Consider the following 21,792-nt stretch of genomic DNA (forward strand, 5'->3'; position numbering starts at 1 on the left):
TTTATCGAATCAATTATTGTCAAAATATTTAAAATAATGTATAATTAAAGAAAATTGATCACTCAATAATAAAGTATTAACATATTTAATAAAATATTATAGCACTTTTACGGAGCAAATCACAAATGTAAACATGGCGAAGAAAAAGCGAACACGTGCTGATGTTGAAAAGGAAGAAAAGGCTTCTCAGAAAGAAAATGATGTGCACTTACCCACCACAATATCTTCAGACGAACCACTGAAAAAAATTGTAATTTATTAGAAATTTCAAGTGTATTTGTTATGATTTTTTTTACAAAAACATGATAGGCAATAATTTAATAATTTGAAACCATAAACATAGTATTTATGACTTCATGAGGGATAACCATTCAAATGAATGATTGTCAAATTCTGTATCTGTATTTCTCACTTCTAATTATTAGGATGGGTACATCACAGATTCCTTTTGGTTATTGTGTGACGCGTTCAAGTGGTCTGCGCACAAGTTAGTTGAGTTTGCTTGGGACTTCCAATTAAATGCATCGGTTTTATTGATGAATCACATCGGTTTTAGTGATGTACACTATTGAGTTTGAATCTGGGTCCATTTGCGCCCATTCAAGTTGGCTCTTATTCATGTTCGCCCCCTCTCACTTTTGCACCCTACAGTCTTTAAAGTCAATCATATATGTACCTTGCACCAATCCCATACACCTTTATAAGCCCATTTTTTATTGGTTTTGTGTTTGATAATTTGTAATCAAGTTTTGGTAAGTGTATTGGTACATACATATGTATATATATTTTTTATCGTGGTTTAGAAACCACGATAAAAAATATATATATATGTAGCAATACACTTACCAAAACTTGATTATAAATTTAAAATGAAGTGAGATTCTGACAAGGTTTTTTTTGGTGTCATGGTAAGTGTATTGCTATAAACATTTTTGGTATATACTTTAAAAAATATCTAATAATTCAACTGAAATTCAAATAAAAATTTGGTGTGAATGTGAGAGAAAAAGGCCCCCATATATTGATATATGTAAATTCAAAACTGACCAATCAGTTTTCAGTAAATTTAAACTAAGTGCTCATTCCCTAGCAATTGAAAGAGGGCGTTATACCAACATTGAAAGAAGTAAACCCATTGGCTTATCCTGTAACAGACAAGAAATTAAGGATGAATACAATTTCTTCTCAATCTGTCCATGCTATACATTTTGTACATCTTTGAGAGATATACAAAATATTAATAAAAATCTTAGGCCTAAAAAAAAAAATGTTGTGTTTCCAGTCACCCGACCGACCGTCCTTCAGATCCCTGACTCTAAGTTTTTACAGCTGATGTGGGAAAAAAAATAATTTGTATCCCTACCGACCGTTTTTTCTGAAAGAAAATAAAAAATTCTAAGTCCCTCGATCTTTTTATCGCCCAAAAAGAAAACAACGCTAATTTTAAACTCGAGGCTTATTTTTAGAATGTACTGGAAAGTATAATCTTCGTAGCTAATTATATATGCGGGAGCATGCGCAGTAGTTATTTTCGTTTGTCAGTGTTTGAACATGGCAACGCGTCCTATTCAATGTTCAACGGGAAAGTGTGACTATTTCGCGGATAAACAAATATTTCTAAATTTTACAGAAAGTAAAACCTTTTTTGACATAAGCAATGAAATTCATCCAATGTCTTACACACAAACCCGTAAACTCATTCAAGTAAGACAATACACCTGCACAATGTGACCTTTCACCTGGAAATATACTAGTTTCGTATACAAAAATTCCACTTCTTTCAGGTTTACACTTTCAGTATTAATGGTTACAATTTACAATTAAAAAATGTTAGGCTAGGTCTTGATTTATTTACGTTGATAAGTTAAGAGTGAAACACAAAAAGTCTGAATATGAAAATTTTTATACTTTTTAATCACACATATTCAAAATGGCACATCGTGGTTTACTTGTACTGTACACACGTGAATAACATTAAACGAAATCGATCTTGGGAAGATTTCACTAGGTTTCTACTTTCATTGATATTCAGGATTCAGGTACACTGTTAAGATGCAATGACACAAATTTTACCAAATCCGAAACAAAGCAGACATTGGATCACAGGCTGATTTTTATGCACATTACTAAGTCAACACTAGATTGTTTATTTTATTTAAAAATAATAACAAAGAGTAGTCAAGAATACTTTTATTTCTAAATAATACAAAAAGTTGTCAAGAATACATTATAACATTGACAACACATGATGTTTCTGTTTACTTGGCCAAACCTCGTTCAACATCGTATCCCAACTCTGGAAAAAAAATGTTATGAAATCCTACAGTACTGCATAGTCTGCACCCCTTCCATCAATTTCATTCCCTGGGTAAAAAACTGCTGACTACACACCCCTTTCTATGGTATACAGTAGAAACATGAAATATTCTTGAAAATTGTCAAATGGTCTTAAGCAATGAACAAAGTGTCCATGGAACCGAGGCAGCAAATTATGAAGCATAATATTATAAAAAAAAAAAAAAAAAAAAAAAAATCCCTATCTACCGTCCCTTCAAAATTTCAAGGGGGTGATCGGAAACACAACATTATTTTTTTTAGGCCTTAATTTCAATTTTATTAAATTGCAGTCCACTATAACACTGAAGCTTTTGAATGCACTTTTAAATAGCAGTCTACCAGTCATTATAAAAATCACCATAAAGTATATTAATGATTGTTTTTTATTGAGAACATCTGTATAACTTGTATTTCTTTTAATATGCAACCTAATTTTTGTTTGTGTTCTTTTTTTAATTGTTCATGAACATGAATAATGTATTGATATTTATAGTCTTTTTCTTCTTCGCTGTGAATATCACTGTCACTCTAATATAATTATAATGAATTTAACTATTGTAAGTTTATTGTCTTAATTTTGTATGCCATAACCATTAAATGTAAATGTGTTTGTGCTAATAAAATATTGTCTATTGTCTATAAAATTATGAAGATGTGGTACGATTTCCAATGAGATAACTCTGGCTGTTCAAATAAACCTATCTCTTTATAAACAAGATTTTGAAATTCATGTCAATTTTATCATCATTTACCAATTATGATAACAGAATCATCATAATCTGGAGCTGTCAATTGCAGATTTCTGATGTTCAATCTTTTTCTTTTTTATATTCAAAATTTACCAATCGTTAAAGTCTGAAACCATAAAGCCACCATAACAGACCCATTGACAATTAGTAGATTATGATTTTTTCTTTCTTGCAGAAAAAATGGATCAACAAAGAGCGGGTTCTTGTATTTTCTTCTAGAGGTGTATCTTACAGAGCCAGACATTTGATGAAGGATTTGAGAACTTTAATGCCACACTCAAAAGCAGGTATTGTACACTTGTCTGTTATTTTAATACCTTTGTCATTGATGAACTTCTTATGCTATACTGTTTTGTTGTGTATCCAGCTATCGTGATTATTTTGTGCTCTAACACATTTTGTGAGCTTTGCTCCCAGTACCTTTAGATTTTAAGAATTTTGAAAAAAATAATTATTTTTGTTGACCAGCAAATCACCATTTTAGGTTTCCATTCGTAGAGAATGTACTATACAGATTATATATAATTTATCATGTGATAGAAGGTTATTTTTCTCAATGTAACATTTTTAATAGAAAGAATATAAATACTCAAATTAGTATTTGCCATTTCACAGCACCCAGAGTAAAAGTAATCATTACAATCAATTTTTTCAAACATAATATGAAAAGAAGTAAAAAATTGTTGAAACCAAACTAAAATGATTAAGTTTGATTTTATTCATTCACATTTGATATTGAAGTAAATGAAATATTATGATGAATCATGATATTAAGAATATATGTTATGACCCATTGTTTATTACTAACTGGACATGAAGATCTTCTGGACAGTTTGCACAAAATACACATTAAGAGTTAAGACCACATTGCAACCTATTGCTTTGTAATTTGTAGTATAATTTACATTTTACATTTGTTTACCTTGTAGAAAGTAAAATGGACAAGAAAGACCAGCTGTTTGTTGTGAATGAGGTTTGTTTATTTTATTGAAATAATGTCCCATGTGAAATAAGATCCACTTTTCTAAAGTCTTAACAGACAGTCCACCATCACATTTGCATTAGCTGCAATCTTTTCAAATCTGGACATCTCCAATCTGTACAACTGAATAAATCAAATGCCAAAATAATCTTCTAACAGAAAAGCATCAATCATCATTAGATTTGTTTTTTTTGTTAGTACTGATTTTCTGGCATTAAACAGATGCAATAGGATAAGAACTTAAAAAGATGATGTGATATGATTGCTAATGAGACAACTCTCTACAAGAGACCAAAATGACACAGAAATTAACAGCTATAGGTCACTGTACAGCCTTCAACAATGAGCAAATCCCATACCACATAGTCAGCCATAAAAGGCCCCGAAATGACAATGTAAAACAATTCAAACCAAAAAAACTAATGGCCTTAACCATATTAAAAAATGAACTTGTATATTTTACACGGTTAAATTATCTATTTGAGTGTCTTTGACTATTGAATTTATCTGAGGTTGCAAGCTGAATCTTGATTTCTAATTACAATGTGGATCTAGGAGTTATAAGAATATAAGGGTTGATGAGATCCAGGATATAATAAAATGCAGTGGTCTCATTGGCACTCATACCCCATCTTCTTATGTCTATCTTTATCTGGTAGATGCAGGATATAATGAAATGCAGTGGTCTCATTGGCACTCATACCTATCTCCTTATGTCTATCTTTATCTGGTAGATGCAGGATATAATGAAATGCAGTGGTCTCATTGGCACTCATACCCTATCTCCTTATGTCTATCTTTATCTGGTAGATGCAGGATATAATGAAATTCAGTGGTCTCATTGGCACTCATACCCCATCTTCTTATGTCTATCTTTATCTGGTAGATGCAGGATATAATAAAATGCAGTGGTCTCATTGGCACTCATACCCTATCTCCTTATGTCTATCTTTATTTGGTAGATGCAGGATATAATGAAATGCAGAGGTCTCATTGGCACTCATACCCCATCTCCTTATGTCTATCTTTATCTGGTAGATGCAGGATATAATGAAATGCAGTGGTCTCATTGGCACTCATACCCTATCTCCTTATGTCTATCTTTATCTGGTAGATGCAGGATATAATGAAATTCAGTGGTCTCATTGGCACTCATACCCCATCTTCTTATGTCTATCTTTATCTGGTAGATGCAGGATATAATAAAATGCAGTGGTCTCATTGGCACTCATACCCTATCTCTTTATGTCTATCTTTATTTGGTAGATGCAGGATATAATGAAATGCAGTGGTCTCATTGGCACTCATACCCTATCTCCTTATGTCTATCTTTATCTGGTAAACTCATTGGCACTCATACCCCATCTTCTTATGTCTATCTTTATCTGGTAGATGCAGGATATAATGAAATGCAGTGGTCTCATTGGCACTCATACCCTATCTTCTTATGTCTATCTTTATCTGGTAGATGCAGGATATAATGAAATGCAGAGGTCTCATTGGCACTCATACCCTATCTTCTTATGTCTATCTTTATCTGGTAGATGCAGGATATAATAAAATGCAGTGGTCTCATTGGCACTCATACCCCATCTTCTTATGTCTATCTTTATCTGGTAAACCATTGTCAATCAATAATTCTTGTGTAGCTTTGGTAACATGTGTTTTATATGTTTGTTAAGATTCTGAATAGGAAAATTGTTAATTCATGGAATCGTTTTAATTTATTGATCTGACAAAGAAAAGAATTTTATTAAAAAGTTTAGATATGAAAATAAGTGGTGAAATTTTGATATATAGAGATAAATGTCAGTGTTGTCAGTTCCTACATGAATTTGACACATTAACTATCCCTTGTGTTGGACCAATGCAAAAGCAATGAATTACCTCTTTTTCTGCCAATAAAAAAGATGGAGAAACAATGCCTCTGGCTGTTGTCTGCTCTATGGACGGGTCTCTTTGACCAGTCTCCATTTTTATCTCTCTTTTTTCTTCTTCAGATCTGTGAAATGAAAAACTGCAATAAATGTATATTCTTTGAAGCAAAGAAAAGGAAAGATTTGTATATGTGGTATGTGTTTTATTGTTAGTTTGACATTTTGTTCAGTTTTATAAATTACTTTCAGAGTAATTCTAATCAAATCAATTGTATTGCTGTACAATGGTTATGGTAAAAAAAAAAAAAATCTGAATTGCCTTTAAAATGCACCCCTTGCAATAATCAAATAAGTAGGCACAATGAATCCCATATTTGGCACCCTACTTTGTACATTTATAAGTTATCACACTTCAATAAACTTGATCTTCAGTTTTCCCTGAAATGGTTAAAGATAAAGAAAATCAGAAAATAAAACCAAATTCTGCCTTCAATCATAGCAGTAAACTATATATATTATGAAGTTAGAATTACTTATCTGGTTTTCCCTTTTGTGTATAGTTTGGATTGAAAAAGTATGCCCACATAAAATAACCAAATTTATATCTAAGCATCAGAGGAAGGGAAAATGCAGGATTTATTTCACATGAAATTGTAGGTTATTTTGGCCAGAATAATGAGGATATACATTTCAAAAATGTAATATCTGCTAAATCTTCATGTGAATGACCTTCAAATCTTTCAAGTTGCAATATCTGTCATTTTTTATATAAATTGAGTTTTCACCATATCTGTATTTATCAAGTTGAATCCCTGACCAATATACTTTAATATCGAAATTAAAGCTTAGATCATATTTTCTCCAATAGTGATTGTCTCTTTTCCAGGATAGCCAATTGTCCCAGAGGACCTTCTGTAAAGTTTTTAGTAGAAAATGGTTTGTATATACATTAAAATTTAATTGGAAATGTTATTAACTACTATATAATCTTACACAGTTTATAGGAAATACATTCAAAAGGACTTTTCTTTGTAAGAATGTTTTTAGGAATAGTTTAAATACTTTGTTTGGATAATTTCATGCAATTTAATATTCATGAATGAGTACATATAGTCAAAAAAGGTGTAAGTGATTTTTGTTGAGCCTTCGACTTTAGTCGAAAAAGCGAGACTAAGCGATCCTACATTCCGTTGTCGTCGGCATTGTCCACAAATATTCACTCTGTGGTTAAAGTTTTTGAAATTTTAATAACTTTCTTAAACCATACTGGATTTCTACCAAACTTGGACAGAAGCTTGTTTATGATCATAAGATAGTATCCAGAAGTAAATTTTGTAAAAATAAAATTCTATTTTTTCCGTATTTTACTTATAAATGGACCTAGTTTTTTCTGCGGGGAAACATTACATTCACTCTGTTTAAAGTTTTTAGAATTTTAATAAATTTCTTAAACTATCCTTGGTTTGTACCAAACATGGACAGAAGCTTATTTATGATCATAAGATATGTCCAGAAGTAAATTTTGTAAAAAGATAACTCCATTTTTTCTGTATTTTACTTTTAAATAGACTTAGATTTTCTTCCAGTTAACATTACATACAGTCTACAGTTTAATTTTTCAAAACATTTATTAGATTCATTAACTATCCTAGATTTAACCAAACTTGGACAGAAGCTTCTTAAAATCATAAGATAGTATCAAGAGGAATATTTGTATTGATTTTTTCCTCATTTTTGTTGAGCCTGTGATTTACAGCAAAGAAGGCGAGACACTGGGTTCCGCGGAACCCTTACACATTTTTTTTAATATTTCATGGGTCACAACACAGTATGTTTCTAGATGCTAATTTAAATCGACTGTATTGATGTTTTAAGATTCTTATATTTGTATTGCTTTGCCTGTTTTGAGATTAAACTAGTCTTTTTCTTTTACAGTACACACAATGTTAGAACTGAAAATGACTGGTAATTGTCTGAAAGGATCCAGACCACTTTTGTCTTTTGATAAGGTAAGAGATAATAGACCACTTTTGTCTTTTGATAAGGTAAGAGATAATAGACCACTTTTGTCTTTTGATAAGGTAAGAGATAATAGACCACTTTTGTCTTTTGATAAGGTAAGAGATAATAGACCACTTTTGTCTTTTGATAAGGTAAGAGATAATAGACCACTTTTGTCTTTTGATAAGGTAAGAGATAATAGACCACTTTTGTCTTTTGATAAGGTAAGAGATAATGACATTTGATTTTATAGGTTTAATCTCATGTGGCATTTGTTTTGTCTAGTCATAAAATTTAAAAAAAAACTTGAGTGTTATTCAGATTTGTAGGACTTACTTACTTTACTTACTGCCCTTGTACGCCATTTGTGGGACTAATTACATGAAATTCAAGTTTTATAAAAAGGAAAAGCTTTCTTATCATATTTTTAAATATTTCAAAAAAGTCACTTTTTAAGTAATTGGAAGTTAATAATGAAAATAAGTACAGTGGTATCATTTAAATGCAGCTTTTTATTTACATTGCTACACATAAAATTTTTAGCAAGCTATCTTTCTTTTTAAGAAATGTTATGTTTTTGTTAAAAACAAATTATATTTTTTTTTAAATGAACATGTGATTTATCTTTTCAGACTTTTGAATCTGAACCACACTGGACTTTAATGAGAGAATTATTTACACAGGTATTATACATACAAATAAGTTACTCATTTCCAAGATTTTAAGAAATGAACTATATGTCTTTCTCACTTTTCACCCTACACATAATAAGTTCTCTTCCATAGGGATCTATTTAAGTTATCTTTTGACTTGGTTATTCATAATATTGACTTCTCTAATTTTCATGCAATTTTCACATTTCCTGACCGGTGTGAGATATAAATATTTCTAATCTCTAGTGAGCAAATGATTGGTCGAAATTTTATTTTGACGCTAAATTTTCTTTGTTTCTTCTGAATTTTCCTATTGTGACATCATGAAAAAAGGCGAAAATTCCTGATGACGTCACATAAAAAGTACACAACTTTCTTCAAATCTTTGAAAAAGAAGGATAAAAATCATTAGAGAAACAGATTCCACCACTATAACTCATGTATTATGATATTTCTCCACTCTCGACAGTTTAATTTTAACTGTTTAAAAAGCTCGGCAAAGCCTCACGCTTTAAATATTAAAATTTAACTGTCACGAGTGGAGAAATATCGTAACACACTTGTTGCAGTTGTGGAATCTATAATCTGGATTTATGTTGACAGCTAGAAAAGTCTTACTGATGAAAATTTTCTTTCAGATCTTTTCAACGCCAAACTCTCATCCTAAGAGTCAACCATTTTATGACAATGTTTATACATTCTCCATACATGATAACAGGGTATGGTTCAGAAACTATCAAATTTTAGAGGAAGATGGATCTTTGGCAGAAATAGGTAGGAACACATGTTATTTTACATATCTGAATGAAATTTTCATCTCTCTTTGTAATTATATGGCATAAAATCTATAATTTATCTTCTCTATAATTTTATTGATATTTCGGTTTTCATGTGGTTCAGATATTTCAAGTTGTACCTGTTGATATTGTTGTATGATAATTATATACGGGTACAGAATTTTATTTTAAATCATAAGTTATATTCTACATATTTATAACCTCGCTTTAAAAAAATGGGGGAATACTGTTTTACCTCTGTCTGTCTGTCCATCCTTCCATCAGTCAGTCCGTCCTTCCCTTGAATATTTTCATTTCAAATTCATCATTCAACAACTTCCTGTTTACCGAAATATTTCAGCGAGGGTATCATCAGTGAGCAGTAGCTCACAGTTTTACTTGCTATTACTTATTATTATCAGAGTTAAACATAGTTTAAATAATTAGTCTAATAAAATTAATTATGTATGATTTTCACACTTCTTTACATTTCAGGGCCTAGATTTGTTTTGAACCCAATAAGGATGTTTAGCGGAAGTTTTGGTGGTCCAACTCTGTATCAGAATCCTACCTTTGTATCACCAAATGAGGTTTGTATATTTATTATATTATTTCCCCTCCTCAATGAGGTGTGGGTATTTAGTGAGCCACATGTTTGTCCACCTGTCCTTCTTACCTTTTGTTTCCCAGGTAATAAATTGTGTATAAACGCTTTAACAACTATTTTGAAATTTAAAGGCAATGTTATAAATAATTACCAATTTTGAATGCTTCAATGAAATTCAGGGGGGGGGGGGGGGGGTATTTTTTTAATGACAAAACAGCAACTATACAACACACACACAAAAATACCATGTTAAATTTGCCTAGTATTTTTATGGCCCAGTACCTCCATATCCAGGCAGTAATTTGATATAAAACAAATATACATAGGAATTTGTTGCAAGATGTATTACTATATTATTGCTATTTCTTTTTACAGTATAGAAGATCTTTGAAGCAGAAAGTTGCTATGAAATATATTGACAAACTGCATTCCAAACAAGCAAGAAAAGATAGATATTTACCCGACTCATATAAAATGGACCCTACTGATGAAGTGTTTGTAACAATAAGACCAGAGGATGCAAAAGGAGCAGACAAAAATACATTTTATAGGGTCACTTAAATAAAAATTCTCCAATCATTACATTGCTTTTGTGTCTGAACATTGAATTAAAGTGCCGTAACTTTTTATCATCAAATAGTGTAATGCACATCTTTCTTTGTAATTTAAGCTGAGGATAACAAGATATGTCTTGTATGTTATCTGAATAAGAATAAATCTGACCAATATTCAAGTAGAATTATATCATATGGCAAAAAAATCAAAACAACAAACAATTTTGCTACTGTTTTCCATCCAGGTTCAAATAAGAAAGATCATATTATAAGGAACACATGTAATAAGTTTTAAGTTGATTGGACTTCAACTTCTTCAAAAACTACCTTGACAAAAAACTTTTACCTGAAGCAGGACAGACGGACGGACGGACGAATGAACGGACACACAGACCAGAAAATATAAACAATATGTCAACTTTAAAAACATGCCAGGATGTTTATGGTGACACACAGCTTGAGTTCTTGTTACTCAAACTGTTTTTATGCTCTGGTGCATTATGTTCAGAAAGGAGGAATTTACTAAGAGACGAATAAGAAATCTAATAATTAAACTTGTTTCTTCAAGATAATGATTGTTATATTTCTTCTTTTTTTTTTGAGTGGTGCAAGTTTGGTTAAATGATGCAAATTATATTAATTAGTGGGAGCATTTGAGTGGTGAGATTTGGAGGTGGGTTGGGTTGTGATAAATGCAAGACAAATTGAATACAAAACCATTTCTGCCTTTAAAACTTGGACAGTAAGGAACCAGCTTCGAAACTTTATTTTGGGATTATTTTGTTAAATTACAATTTGATAGTAATTTAATAGTATAGATATGCAGGCCAACTGTATTTGGTTAATTGAATGATTATAAACTGTGTAGTAGTGTTCATCTGACCATGACCTTATTTCCATGATTCATTGGTTCAACTTTTTAAGTTTATTTGGTAACACCCTTTTCTCAGATATTTGAAGCGAGAGATCAACCAATTAATGACTTAAGGCATACAGATCTATTTGGCAGGGTTCATATGACATTTACATTATTTTTGCAACCGCTTGAGTCTTTGATCCATTTTGTTATCAGCCAACAAGACAAACTTTAGAAATATGATGTTCTATAGCAACTTCATCAATTGGCCATGCCAACAAAACAAAAATTCATGATAAACAAGAGTACAGAAGCTTAAATGTCTAGCCTACTTCACAGACTTGATTTTATGTTGACAGTCCTAATATGAATATAAAGCTTTACTACAAGTATCAAATTAATGTTGAAAATCCAGGAAATACATGTGAAGCTTACAATCATTCCATACACCAAATATAGTTGACCTATTGCTAATAGTCTCTTATAAACAAACTTAACCAAGAAAACTTACCATCAACCTCATGAAGATGAAGTTATTTATTGCATAGATTGATTGTATGGTGTAAATGTATATCTGGCATGGTTCATCTGACCTAGTAGTTGACCTATAGCTTAGAGTATATAATCAACAAATTCAACCTTGAACAATGAAAATGAGGTCAAGGTCATAAGATACCTGAAAGACAGACATATACACCTTATAATTATTTCATACACCAAATATAGTTGACCTATTGCATATAGTGAGAGAAAAACATACTAAAACATTCAGATTTAACACTGAGCCATGAACAGTGAAAATGAGGTCAAGGCCAAATAAAACTTGACAGACTGACATATACATGATAAAATATTTTCCTACACCAAATATAGTTGACCTTTTGCATATAGTACAAGAAACATAGAACAAAACACAAAAGCTGAACTTTAACCACTTTCCTACTCCGCCGCCTCATTCCGTGATTTTCTTGAATATGGTTTATCGAAATATTTAGATCAATTTCTCATTAATGGACAATTTCCAAGATCTGCAACTGTGCAAATCATAAGTTCTCTTAGTGTTTCCCCCAAGCATGTTTAGCATGGATAAACGTCATGCCCTTTTTTCACTTCTTTGAATGACGCCATTGTCTCAAAAAATGCCCTAAACAGAAGCCTATTCAGAAATAAAATTTCATAATTTCATGCCTTTGGCATTTCTGGTAAAATTGTTACCCGATTGTGTAACACTCCAATTAACTGACAATGGGATAAAGTTAAATACCTTGCCTTTGGCAGTTTTATCACCTCTGCCAATGTGTACTCAGTGTTGTTTGTATATGGTTAATTGTAAATGTCTGCTTTTGTTATATACTCTCCAATAAGAGGCAAATAAATTTTATATTACATACACCAAATATTGTAGATCTATTGATTATAGAATCTGAGATATGGAATTGACCACAAAAACTTAACCTTGTTCACTGATCCATGAAATGAGGTCAAGGTCAGATTAAAACTGTCAAAAGACATGAGAACCTTAAAGGTTTCAAACATACTGAATATAGTTATCCTATTATTCATAATAAAAGAGAAATTATCATTACAAAATATCTTAACTTTTTCCCCAAGTACTGTAGTCATTGAACCCCATGAAAATGAGTTCAAGGCCAATGACCATATGACAGACTGAAACTTTATAACATGAGGCATCTATATACAAAGAATGCAGCATCAAGGTCTTCCATCTATTGAAATATAAAGCTTTAAAGTAGTTGGTTTAAGCTGCCATCTTTCCCTATGTCAAGCTTTTTGCGACAGAAGTTGCATGCTCCACAAAATATGCAATTTTCCAATTAATAAAGGGGCATAACTCTAGAACAAGACGAGACTCACTGCCCAAACTCTAATTCTGTCTCTGAGTCTTACTTCTTAGCATTGGGTATACGTTTCATTAAATTTATATTCTTAAGTTAAGAGTGAGAAAACAAAAATGGGATGGACGTGAAGAAAACGGTCAAACAGAAGGACTGTCAAAGGTAAAACATAATGCCCCTGTTTATGATGGGGCATAAAAATCAGACACTAAAAGCCACATATTTGGTTTTCATTTTAATTGCACAAAAGACATGGTAACACATAATAAATATGGCAGAACGAACAATGGCATGCCAATGAAGTCTGATTAATGACAAATGTAAATAATTGTTTTATAGAGATTTTCTATAGAGATGGCATACATGTATTTTAATCTTAAATGCTAAATGACAGTAATTTCAAAAATTTCAAACATTTGAAACTTTTATTACAAAAAAATCCATAACATATTGTATAATTATTTTGATGAATCTATGAACTATATGTGAACCAATAACTAAGGTACTATATCTAATTATATGAGTGAGATTACAGGTGGTGACAAGAGAATTTGTCACTGAAAAAGGAGAGGACATACCTGGATTTAGGGAGATAACTCTATAATTTAGGCCTGCAGGCATTCATGTACAACAAAATTATAAATTACTGATGGTTCTTCAAACAAGATGGAGCTTCACAGCTACAATCTCATCGAAGAAAGAGCCTTGCAGTGAAACATCCTAGAGATCATTGATAATCTGTTTATCATTATATATTGGTAGTCAACGTCAATGATGTAGGCATCTGACATTAAACATTCTCTTTCTTTTGACTGAACAGAAAAATATCAAACAAGAAGCTTGATATAAAAAACTATCACAAAAAATTCCTAAAGAGTTATATCCCTTATCCTAGGTTTAGCTCCCTGAATATAAAGTTGAACTATATTTTGATAAAAGTACTTACACATATATACAATAAACCAATCAAATGTTCAATAGTCATACTCAACAAAAAGTATTTCAATTCATTCTTAATGTAAGTTTTACACATCACAAACTACTAAATTAAGGCCAAGAGAATTTAACTACAATGTGAATAGACAGACTACAGTAAGAAAATATTTATGCTAATAATAAAAATACAAAATGAAACAACAGTTGATGATAATAAACGTAACAGTTTCTTCACTTCTTCTTGCCACCACTTGTTCCTGGAGAATTCCTCGGTGAAGTCTTGGAGGTCTGGAGTGGTTGATCATCATCACTACTATCAGAGTCCTAGGTACAATGTACAATTAGTCATAATACTGAAAATATACCATGCATATACCATCATTAGTATCGTGCATATAAGCCAAGCATAATACTACTCTAATAAATATAATGATTATAATGGTGCATGTACAAAGCATTATATATAACCCTTCCACATATACCGCATCTATTTTTGTAGAAAAATCATTCCTAGACTTACTATGTCACATTATGTTATATATACAGGATGGATATCAACACTTAGGTATCATATTAGAAGCTTATGTTATATATACAGGATGGATATCAACACTTAGGTATCATATTAGAAGCTTATGTTATATATACAGGATGGATATCAACACTTAGGTATCATATTAGAAGCTTATGTTATATATACAGGATGGATATCAACACTTAGGTATCATATTAGAAGCTGTAACTATCACCAATATTACTACATAGCATTGTTAATAAGTCCAGATTCAGTTTTCATGAAGATAAGATAAATGGCACTCCAAATATACAAGAACAAATGGAAACACTTTAAAGAACTAAATCCTCAATGAAATAAAACTAAAACTAAAAAATTATTTTAAAGTGTAAAACTTCCAAGTCAGTGGAATAGGACATGAACAAATATTCCATTTATTTTGGTTGCATTAAAATAACATACAGGTAAAGTGGAAACCACCAGTAATGTGTTTTTTTTAATTATGAGTTTCTAACATTCCCATGAGTATTTGTAAAATCTTAATTTTTGTAAACATGTTTAGTTTAAAACATTATATGTCATTTCATGCACATTGAAAGAAGAAAACATTTTTAAAGAAATTAAACAATTCATAAGAATAAAAAATAAAAAATTAAATCAGTTAGTATTGTACATGTAATGTATGTAAGTAAAATGTATGCTTTCATGCTTGACTAGCTTTATATATACTAATATGCCAGTGTATATATACATTTTAATAAACTGGCCAATTTATATTCAAAACTTAAAACATATCTGATACTGCTGTTATCTAGTTTTTATCAGATACTTCAGATACTTGATAATAAAATGTTCCACACATGTTTTAACTGTCCAAGGGCAATAACTTCACTTTTTTTATGGGGGTTCTTTTAATTTTTTTACTACAACAAGTGTGAGTGTAAGGTTGCTTCATTGCCATTTCTATAACATGTTGATTTCCTCTGTGCATAACTTGTGTAAAATAGTTGATAAGTGTAGATAATTGAACTCTTCTAAGATCTTGTCATTAACCAAGTGGATATATTAAACTTCATAAAAACTGATTTAAAATGTTGGCATTTCATTTCAAAAGGACATAATTTCCGTCAAATAGTTGATCAATGATGGTATGAATTATCATCATCATAGAAAGAACATTAAACAAAATAAATAATATTTATACCTCCTCTTCTTCCTCATCATCATCACTTATCATTGGTTTCTGAATCCTTGTTTTCCTTTTCCTTGTACTTGTACGTTCTTTTTCTGGGGCCTACAATAACATTCACCTTTTTATGTAGATATAATGAACACAAGAATATTTTTAGGGGAAAATCAGATGTTTTCAATATTTTTTTATTTTTTTTCAGCAAATGCATACAATTGTATATAGTTCTTCAGTAGTATTTGTTAGTGTAAACATTATTTAATTTTAAAATAAACAGCTGCTCCATGAGCACATGATTTGTTCATCGTCTTGTGAGTATGTTTTATGCAATAATCATCAATAGTTGCTGCAATACAGCGCAACATGTGAAAAAAAAACTCCTCATTTTTATAAAATAATCAATAACTCAATAATAAAATTTTCAATCATCACCAAAAAGCATACAGATTTTAAGATTAATATAACTAAGAAGTCTGTAAAATTTTAAGGAATAATCGTACATCGTTTTTGAGATACGGCGCGACATGTGAAAAAGAAACCCCTCTGTTTTAGTTACAAAGTCCGGTAATTCAAAAAGTTTTAATCTTATTTTCACCAAAAAGTATACAGATTGTTTAACAACTATATTAAGTTTCATGAAATTTGGATAAGTCGTTCTCAAGTTACGGTGCAACATGTTTATGCTGGACAGATACATGTAGACACCGGACATTTGTATACCATAATACATCCTGCCAAAGTTTTGACAGGTGTATAAAAAGGAATCTATTAAACCTTACCTTTTTACTGGGAGTTTTTGATTTTGAGGCTGTAATTAAAGAAAAAACATAAAATAAATATATAAATATATATTTTTGTTTTACTTGTATTTCAATATTGTAATAATGATTTTTAAAAGGTTTTACTTATTATTCACTGTAAGAATTATAATTTATTGTAAATACAAAATAATGATTCTTTTCTTAACAAGAATAATCAATCTCTTTCTTACAACACTCAAAACTAGATCCAATGATTATTGACCCTGTTTTGTACTAAGATAGACATGCTGAGCCAGATTTTAAACATAATAGTTCATTAGTCCGGGAGAAGAGATGTCACCCTACTAGAACGCATTTTTCAGCAGACTCTGAGCAGACCAGTGGATATTATCTCATTTGCACTCATAGATGGATATTATCTCATTGACACTCATAGATGGATATTTGTCTCATTGACACTCATAGATGGATATTATCTCATTGGCACTCATAGATGGATATTATCTCATTGACACTCATAGATGGATATTTGTCTCAATGACACTAATAGATGGATATTATCTCATTGACACTCATAGATGGATATTATCTCATTGGCACTCATAGATGAATATTTGTCTCATTGACACTAATAGATGGATATTTGTCTCATTGACACTCATAAATGGATATTATCTCATTGGCACTCATAGATGGATATTATCTCATTGGCACTCATAGATGGATATTATCTCATTGACACTCATAGATGGATATTTGTCTCATTGACACTCAAAGATGGATGTTTGTCTCATTGACACTAATAGATGGATAGTGTCTCATTGGCACTCATAGATGGATATAATGTCATTGGCACTCATAGATGAATATTGTCTCATTGGCACTCATAGATGGATATAATGTCATTGACACTCATAGATGGATGTTTGTCTCATTGGCACTCAAATATGGATATCTCATCGGCACTAATAGATGGATATTATCTCATTGACACTCATAGATGGATATTATCTCATTGGTAATCATAGATGGATATTTGTCTCATTGACACTCATAGATGGATATTTGTCTCATTGACACTAATAGATGGATAGTGTCTCATCGGCACTCATAGATGGATATTATCTCATTGACACTCATAGATGGATATTTGTCTCATTGACACTCATAGATGGATATTATCTCATTGACACTCATAGATGGATATTATCTCATTGGCACTGAAATATGGATGTTTGTCTCATTGACACTCATAGATGTATGTTTCATTGGTCCTCATACCACATCTTCTTTATTTAAAATCACAATTTTGTACCTTTATCTTCGTCATCTTCTTCCTCTCCGTCTTCATTCTCTGTTTCTTCATCACTACTACTACCATCTGAGTCTCCTAACCCATTACCCATCTCTTTCTCTACTCTTTGTCTGGCATTAGTAAACACAGACTGTAGGACTATAGAATCTTCATGGATCTACAAGGTATACAAAATATATGTCAAAATAAAATACTAAAAATACAGCAATAAACTAAAATAAATTGCTTCGCCGAGCACAGCGGATACAACCGCAGATGTCTGACCCTGAGAAGTCGTCACTAATATAATAAGTTAATATCTGATATTAGAACCATTTGTGCTTAGTTGGATAATCATTAGACTAAAAACAAAACTCAAATATAGAAATGAAACTTTTGTTGAAAAACAATACATGAATACATACTGCAGATCCTTCTATGTTGTAAGACTGGGCATTCTCACACAGTAACATTACATCTTCCTCTAGAGCCTCCAAACTCCTGTATTTATGGTCTTTAATCTTGTTCTGCACAGCAAAATAAATATAATTATACAATGATTGAGTATATTTTTTCAATGACATACAAATGCGCAAATTGATTTCTTCAACTTTCGTGTTATACAGCACCAAAAAAGATAATCTACTATAAAGAAATATAAAGAGAAGTGAGATGGGTGTTGAAGATACAGCAACCCAAGAAAATGGCTAGAGTAGTCAATGTTCCGTCACATAACTTACTAAAACAAAAAACAATGTTGAAAATTATTGTAACAAAAATTTCATGAATTTCAGAAATTTATTATTGAAATCACATTGTTAATATGAATATTTTGCAATGGATATAAATAGTATCTGCTAATGAAAATATTTTCGCACTTTAAATAATAATAAGAATTTATTTATTATAGTAACAATTCCTTACCTTGACCTTTTTAAAATCAATTGGTCTGTCAATCAACTCATAATACTCTGGATAAAGTTTCTTGGAAGGAACATTTATAAACTCTGTACTCAGAACTCTGTTGTCACTGTTAAAAAATAAGATTATATTAAGAAATATTGGTATATTGCAATAATTCAAATCTGCTTTTATATCAAATTATTTCCATTTTAGTTTCCTTGTCAAAGTTGAACTTGTCTTTTTACGCATACTACCCTTTGTAATTTACAGAATCAGAAAACAAAAAGTAGGTGTCATACAGATCCAAAAAAAGCTCTTTCATTTCACAACACATCACTGTGCAAGTGTTGATCAAAATATGAAGTTATTCTGTTCCAGAGAAAAATAATACAGAAAACTTGTGAGGGACAATTACTTCATACATGGTGATTGTTGGAAAAAATATAAGTATTCCAAAATAGAAAGTTGATGAGCAATGAATGTAAAATGCATCACAAGGTAAAGAAGGCTAACATGAACTCAATTTTCAAGAAGCTTTGATTTGTAGTTCCCTGAAATAGGTGACAAGATATTTCATGGAACACACAAATAAGACAGGGTTATAATTACATATAGCATATATAACTTACCTATCTTTATATCTATGGACAATAGACATGATTTTCTTTATGATTTTAGTAAGTTTATATTCCCCCTCCTTCAGAGCAGGGTATAATAATTATATATGGCATATATAACTTACCTATCTTTATATCTTAGCACAATAGACATGATTTTCTTCATGATTTTAGTAAGTTTAGGTGGGTTTGGTGGTTGTTTCTCTACAGGAGGTCGTCCTCTACGTTTCTTTGGTTTATCTGAACCCCCCTTTGGTTCTTTCTCCTTGTGTTCTTTCTCTGCCTTCCTCTTCTTTGGGGGTTTCTTAGTCACCTTTTGTTGCTCTTCAACTTCATCCAAATTACCATCCTCAATGGCCTAAATTTAAAATTAAAACTTTTATAACAGTAAAGAGAGATTTGATAATGGAAATGTAGAAATTATAATTTAATACAAGTAATTTCATCAGTAAACATACTCAGGGATGGTTTTGTTAATATTTAATGAAAATCATATAATTTTTTCTGAAAAGAATTTCACTGCCTTTCAAAAATGTTATTTTCTACCATCTTATACTCATTCCCACTTATTTTGAAAACAAAAAATGTGTCCAAAGTACATGGATGCCCCACTCTCACTATCATTTTCTCGCTGCGATAAAGCCTTGTGCTAATGAGGTGTAAAGCAATCACTATCATTTTCTATGTTTAAATTGGGGTAAACTCTAATTTGGCATTAAAATTAGAAAGATCATATCATAGGGAACATGTATACTAAGTTTCAAGTTGATTGGACTTCAACTTCATCAAAAACTACCTAGACCAAAAACTTTAACCTGAAGTTGGAGGAATGGACTAACAGACTAACGAACGAACGAACAACGAACAGACGGACTCACAGACCAGAAAACATAATGCACCTCTACTATCGTAGGTGGGGCATAAAAAAGAAAGAAAGGTAAATAACTATTATTCATCCAAAAACTGATAAAACTCCTCCTTATAATGGAAAAAAATGTGAATATATAAATTCAGTTAGAGTTAGATTTATTAATTGAAATGTACCTTTATCCACTGTTTTTCTGTGATAGAATATGTATAATCCACTTACCTTAACCCACTGTTTTTCTGTAAGAGAATCTGTATAATCTACTTCCTTCCTCTGTCTGGATCCTTTACCATAAATCTCATTCTCATCCTCAAATGTTAGTCTGTCAACCTATAATACACAAACATACATGTCAGTCTGTCAACCTACAATACACAAACAGACATGTCAGTCTGTCAACCTATAATACACAAACATAAAGGTCAGTCTGTCAACCTATAATACACAAACATAAATGTTAGTCTGTCAACCTACAATACACAAACAGACATGTCAGTCTGTCAACCTATAATACACAAACATAAATGTTAGTCTGTCAACCTATAATACACAAACATACATGTCAGTCTGTCAACCTATAATACACAAACATAAATGTCAGTCTGTCAACCTATAATACACAAACATACATGTCAGTCTGTCAACCTATAATACACAAACATAAATGTCAGTCTGTCAACCTATAATACACAAACAGACATGTCAGTCTGTCAACCTATAATACACAAACAGACATGTTAGTCTGTCAACCTATAATACACAAACAGACATGTCAGTCTGTCAACCTATAATACACAAACAGAAATGTCAGTCTGTCAACCTATAATACACAAACATACATGTCAGTCTGATAACCTATAATACACAAACATACATGTCAGTCTGTCAACCTATAATACACAAACAGAAATGTCAGTCTGTCAACCTATAATACACAAACATACATGTCAGTCTGTCAACCTATAATACACAAACAGACATGTTAGTCTGTCAACCTATAATACACAAACAGACATGTCAGTCTGTCAACCTATAATACACAAACATAAATGTCAGTCTGTCAACCTATAATACACAAACATACATGTCAGTCTGTCAACCTATAATACACAAACATAAATGTCAGTCTGTCAACCTATAATACAAAAACATACATGTCAGTCTGTCAACCTATAATACACAAACAGACATGTTAGTCTGTCAACCTATAATACACAAACATACATGTCAGTCTGTCAACCTATAATACACAAACAGACATGTTAGTCTGTCAACCTATAATACACAAACATAAATGTCAGTCTGTCAACCTATAATACACAAACATAAATGTCAGTCTGTCAACCTATAATACACAAACATACATGTCAGTCTGTCAACCTATGATACACAAACATAAAGGTCAGTCTGTCAACCTATAATACACAAACATAAAGGTCAGTCTGTCAACCTATAATACACA

At 31.2% G+C, this 21,792-nt stretch overlaps 2 protein-coding genes across 3 annotated transcripts in view; one reads left to right on the forward strand and one right to left on the reverse strand.

Annotated features, from left to right (window-relative positions):
- Positions 1–93: 93 nt before the first annotated feature.
- LOC134713934 (ribosome biogenesis protein BRX1 homolog) lies at positions 94–10,715 on the forward strand. The gene is made up of 10 exons (XM_063575214.1): positions 94–250; positions 3,262–3,373; positions 4,016–4,059; positions 6,069–6,139; positions 6,832–6,881; positions 7,881–7,954; positions 8,579–8,629; positions 9,238–9,373; positions 9,871–9,965; positions 10,358–10,715. The coding sequence occupies exons 1-10, from the start codon at positions 134–136 to the stop codon at positions 10,541–10,543; spliced, it is 936 nt and encodes a 311-aa protein (XP_063431284.1). The 5' UTR covers positions 94–133; the 3' UTR covers positions 10,544–10,715.
- A 2,753-nt stretch (positions 10,716–13,468) lies between these two features.
- The window catches only part of LOC134713947 (probable global transcription activator SNF2L2), a 39,798-nt gene continuing 31,474 nt past the window's right edge, over positions 13,469–21,792 (reverse strand). The window contains exons 27-34 of one of the 2 annotated variants that reach the window (XM_063575217.1): positions 20,553–20,660; positions 19,588–19,820; positions 18,867–18,972; positions 18,368–18,469; positions 17,964–18,120; positions 16,667–16,695; positions 15,903–15,992; positions 13,469–14,508 (exon numbers count right to left, since the gene is read on the reverse strand). In XM_063575217.1, the coding sequence (XP_063431287.1) occupies positions 14,416–14,508; positions 15,903–15,992; positions 16,667–16,695; positions 17,964–18,120; positions 18,368–18,469; positions 18,867–18,972; positions 19,588–19,820; positions 20,553–20,660 (918 nt within the window). In that variant the 3' untranslated portion in view covers positions 13,469–14,415. Of the gene's footprint in view, positions 14,538–15,902; positions 15,993–16,666; positions 16,696–17,963; positions 18,121–18,367; positions 18,470–18,866; positions 18,973–19,587; positions 19,821–20,552; positions 20,661–21,792 lie in introns of both variants that reach the window. The other variant, XM_063575223.1, reaches the window with a different exon arrangement.

This window comes from Mytilus trossulus, chromosome 1, assembly GCF_036588685.1.
Source record: "Mytilus trossulus isolate FHL-02 chromosome 1, PNRI_Mtr1.1.1.hap1, whole genome shotgun sequence".
In the NCBI taxonomy this organism is placed as follows: Eukaryota; Metazoa; Mollusca; class Bivalvia; order Mytilida; family Mytilidae; genus Mytilus; species Mytilus trossulus.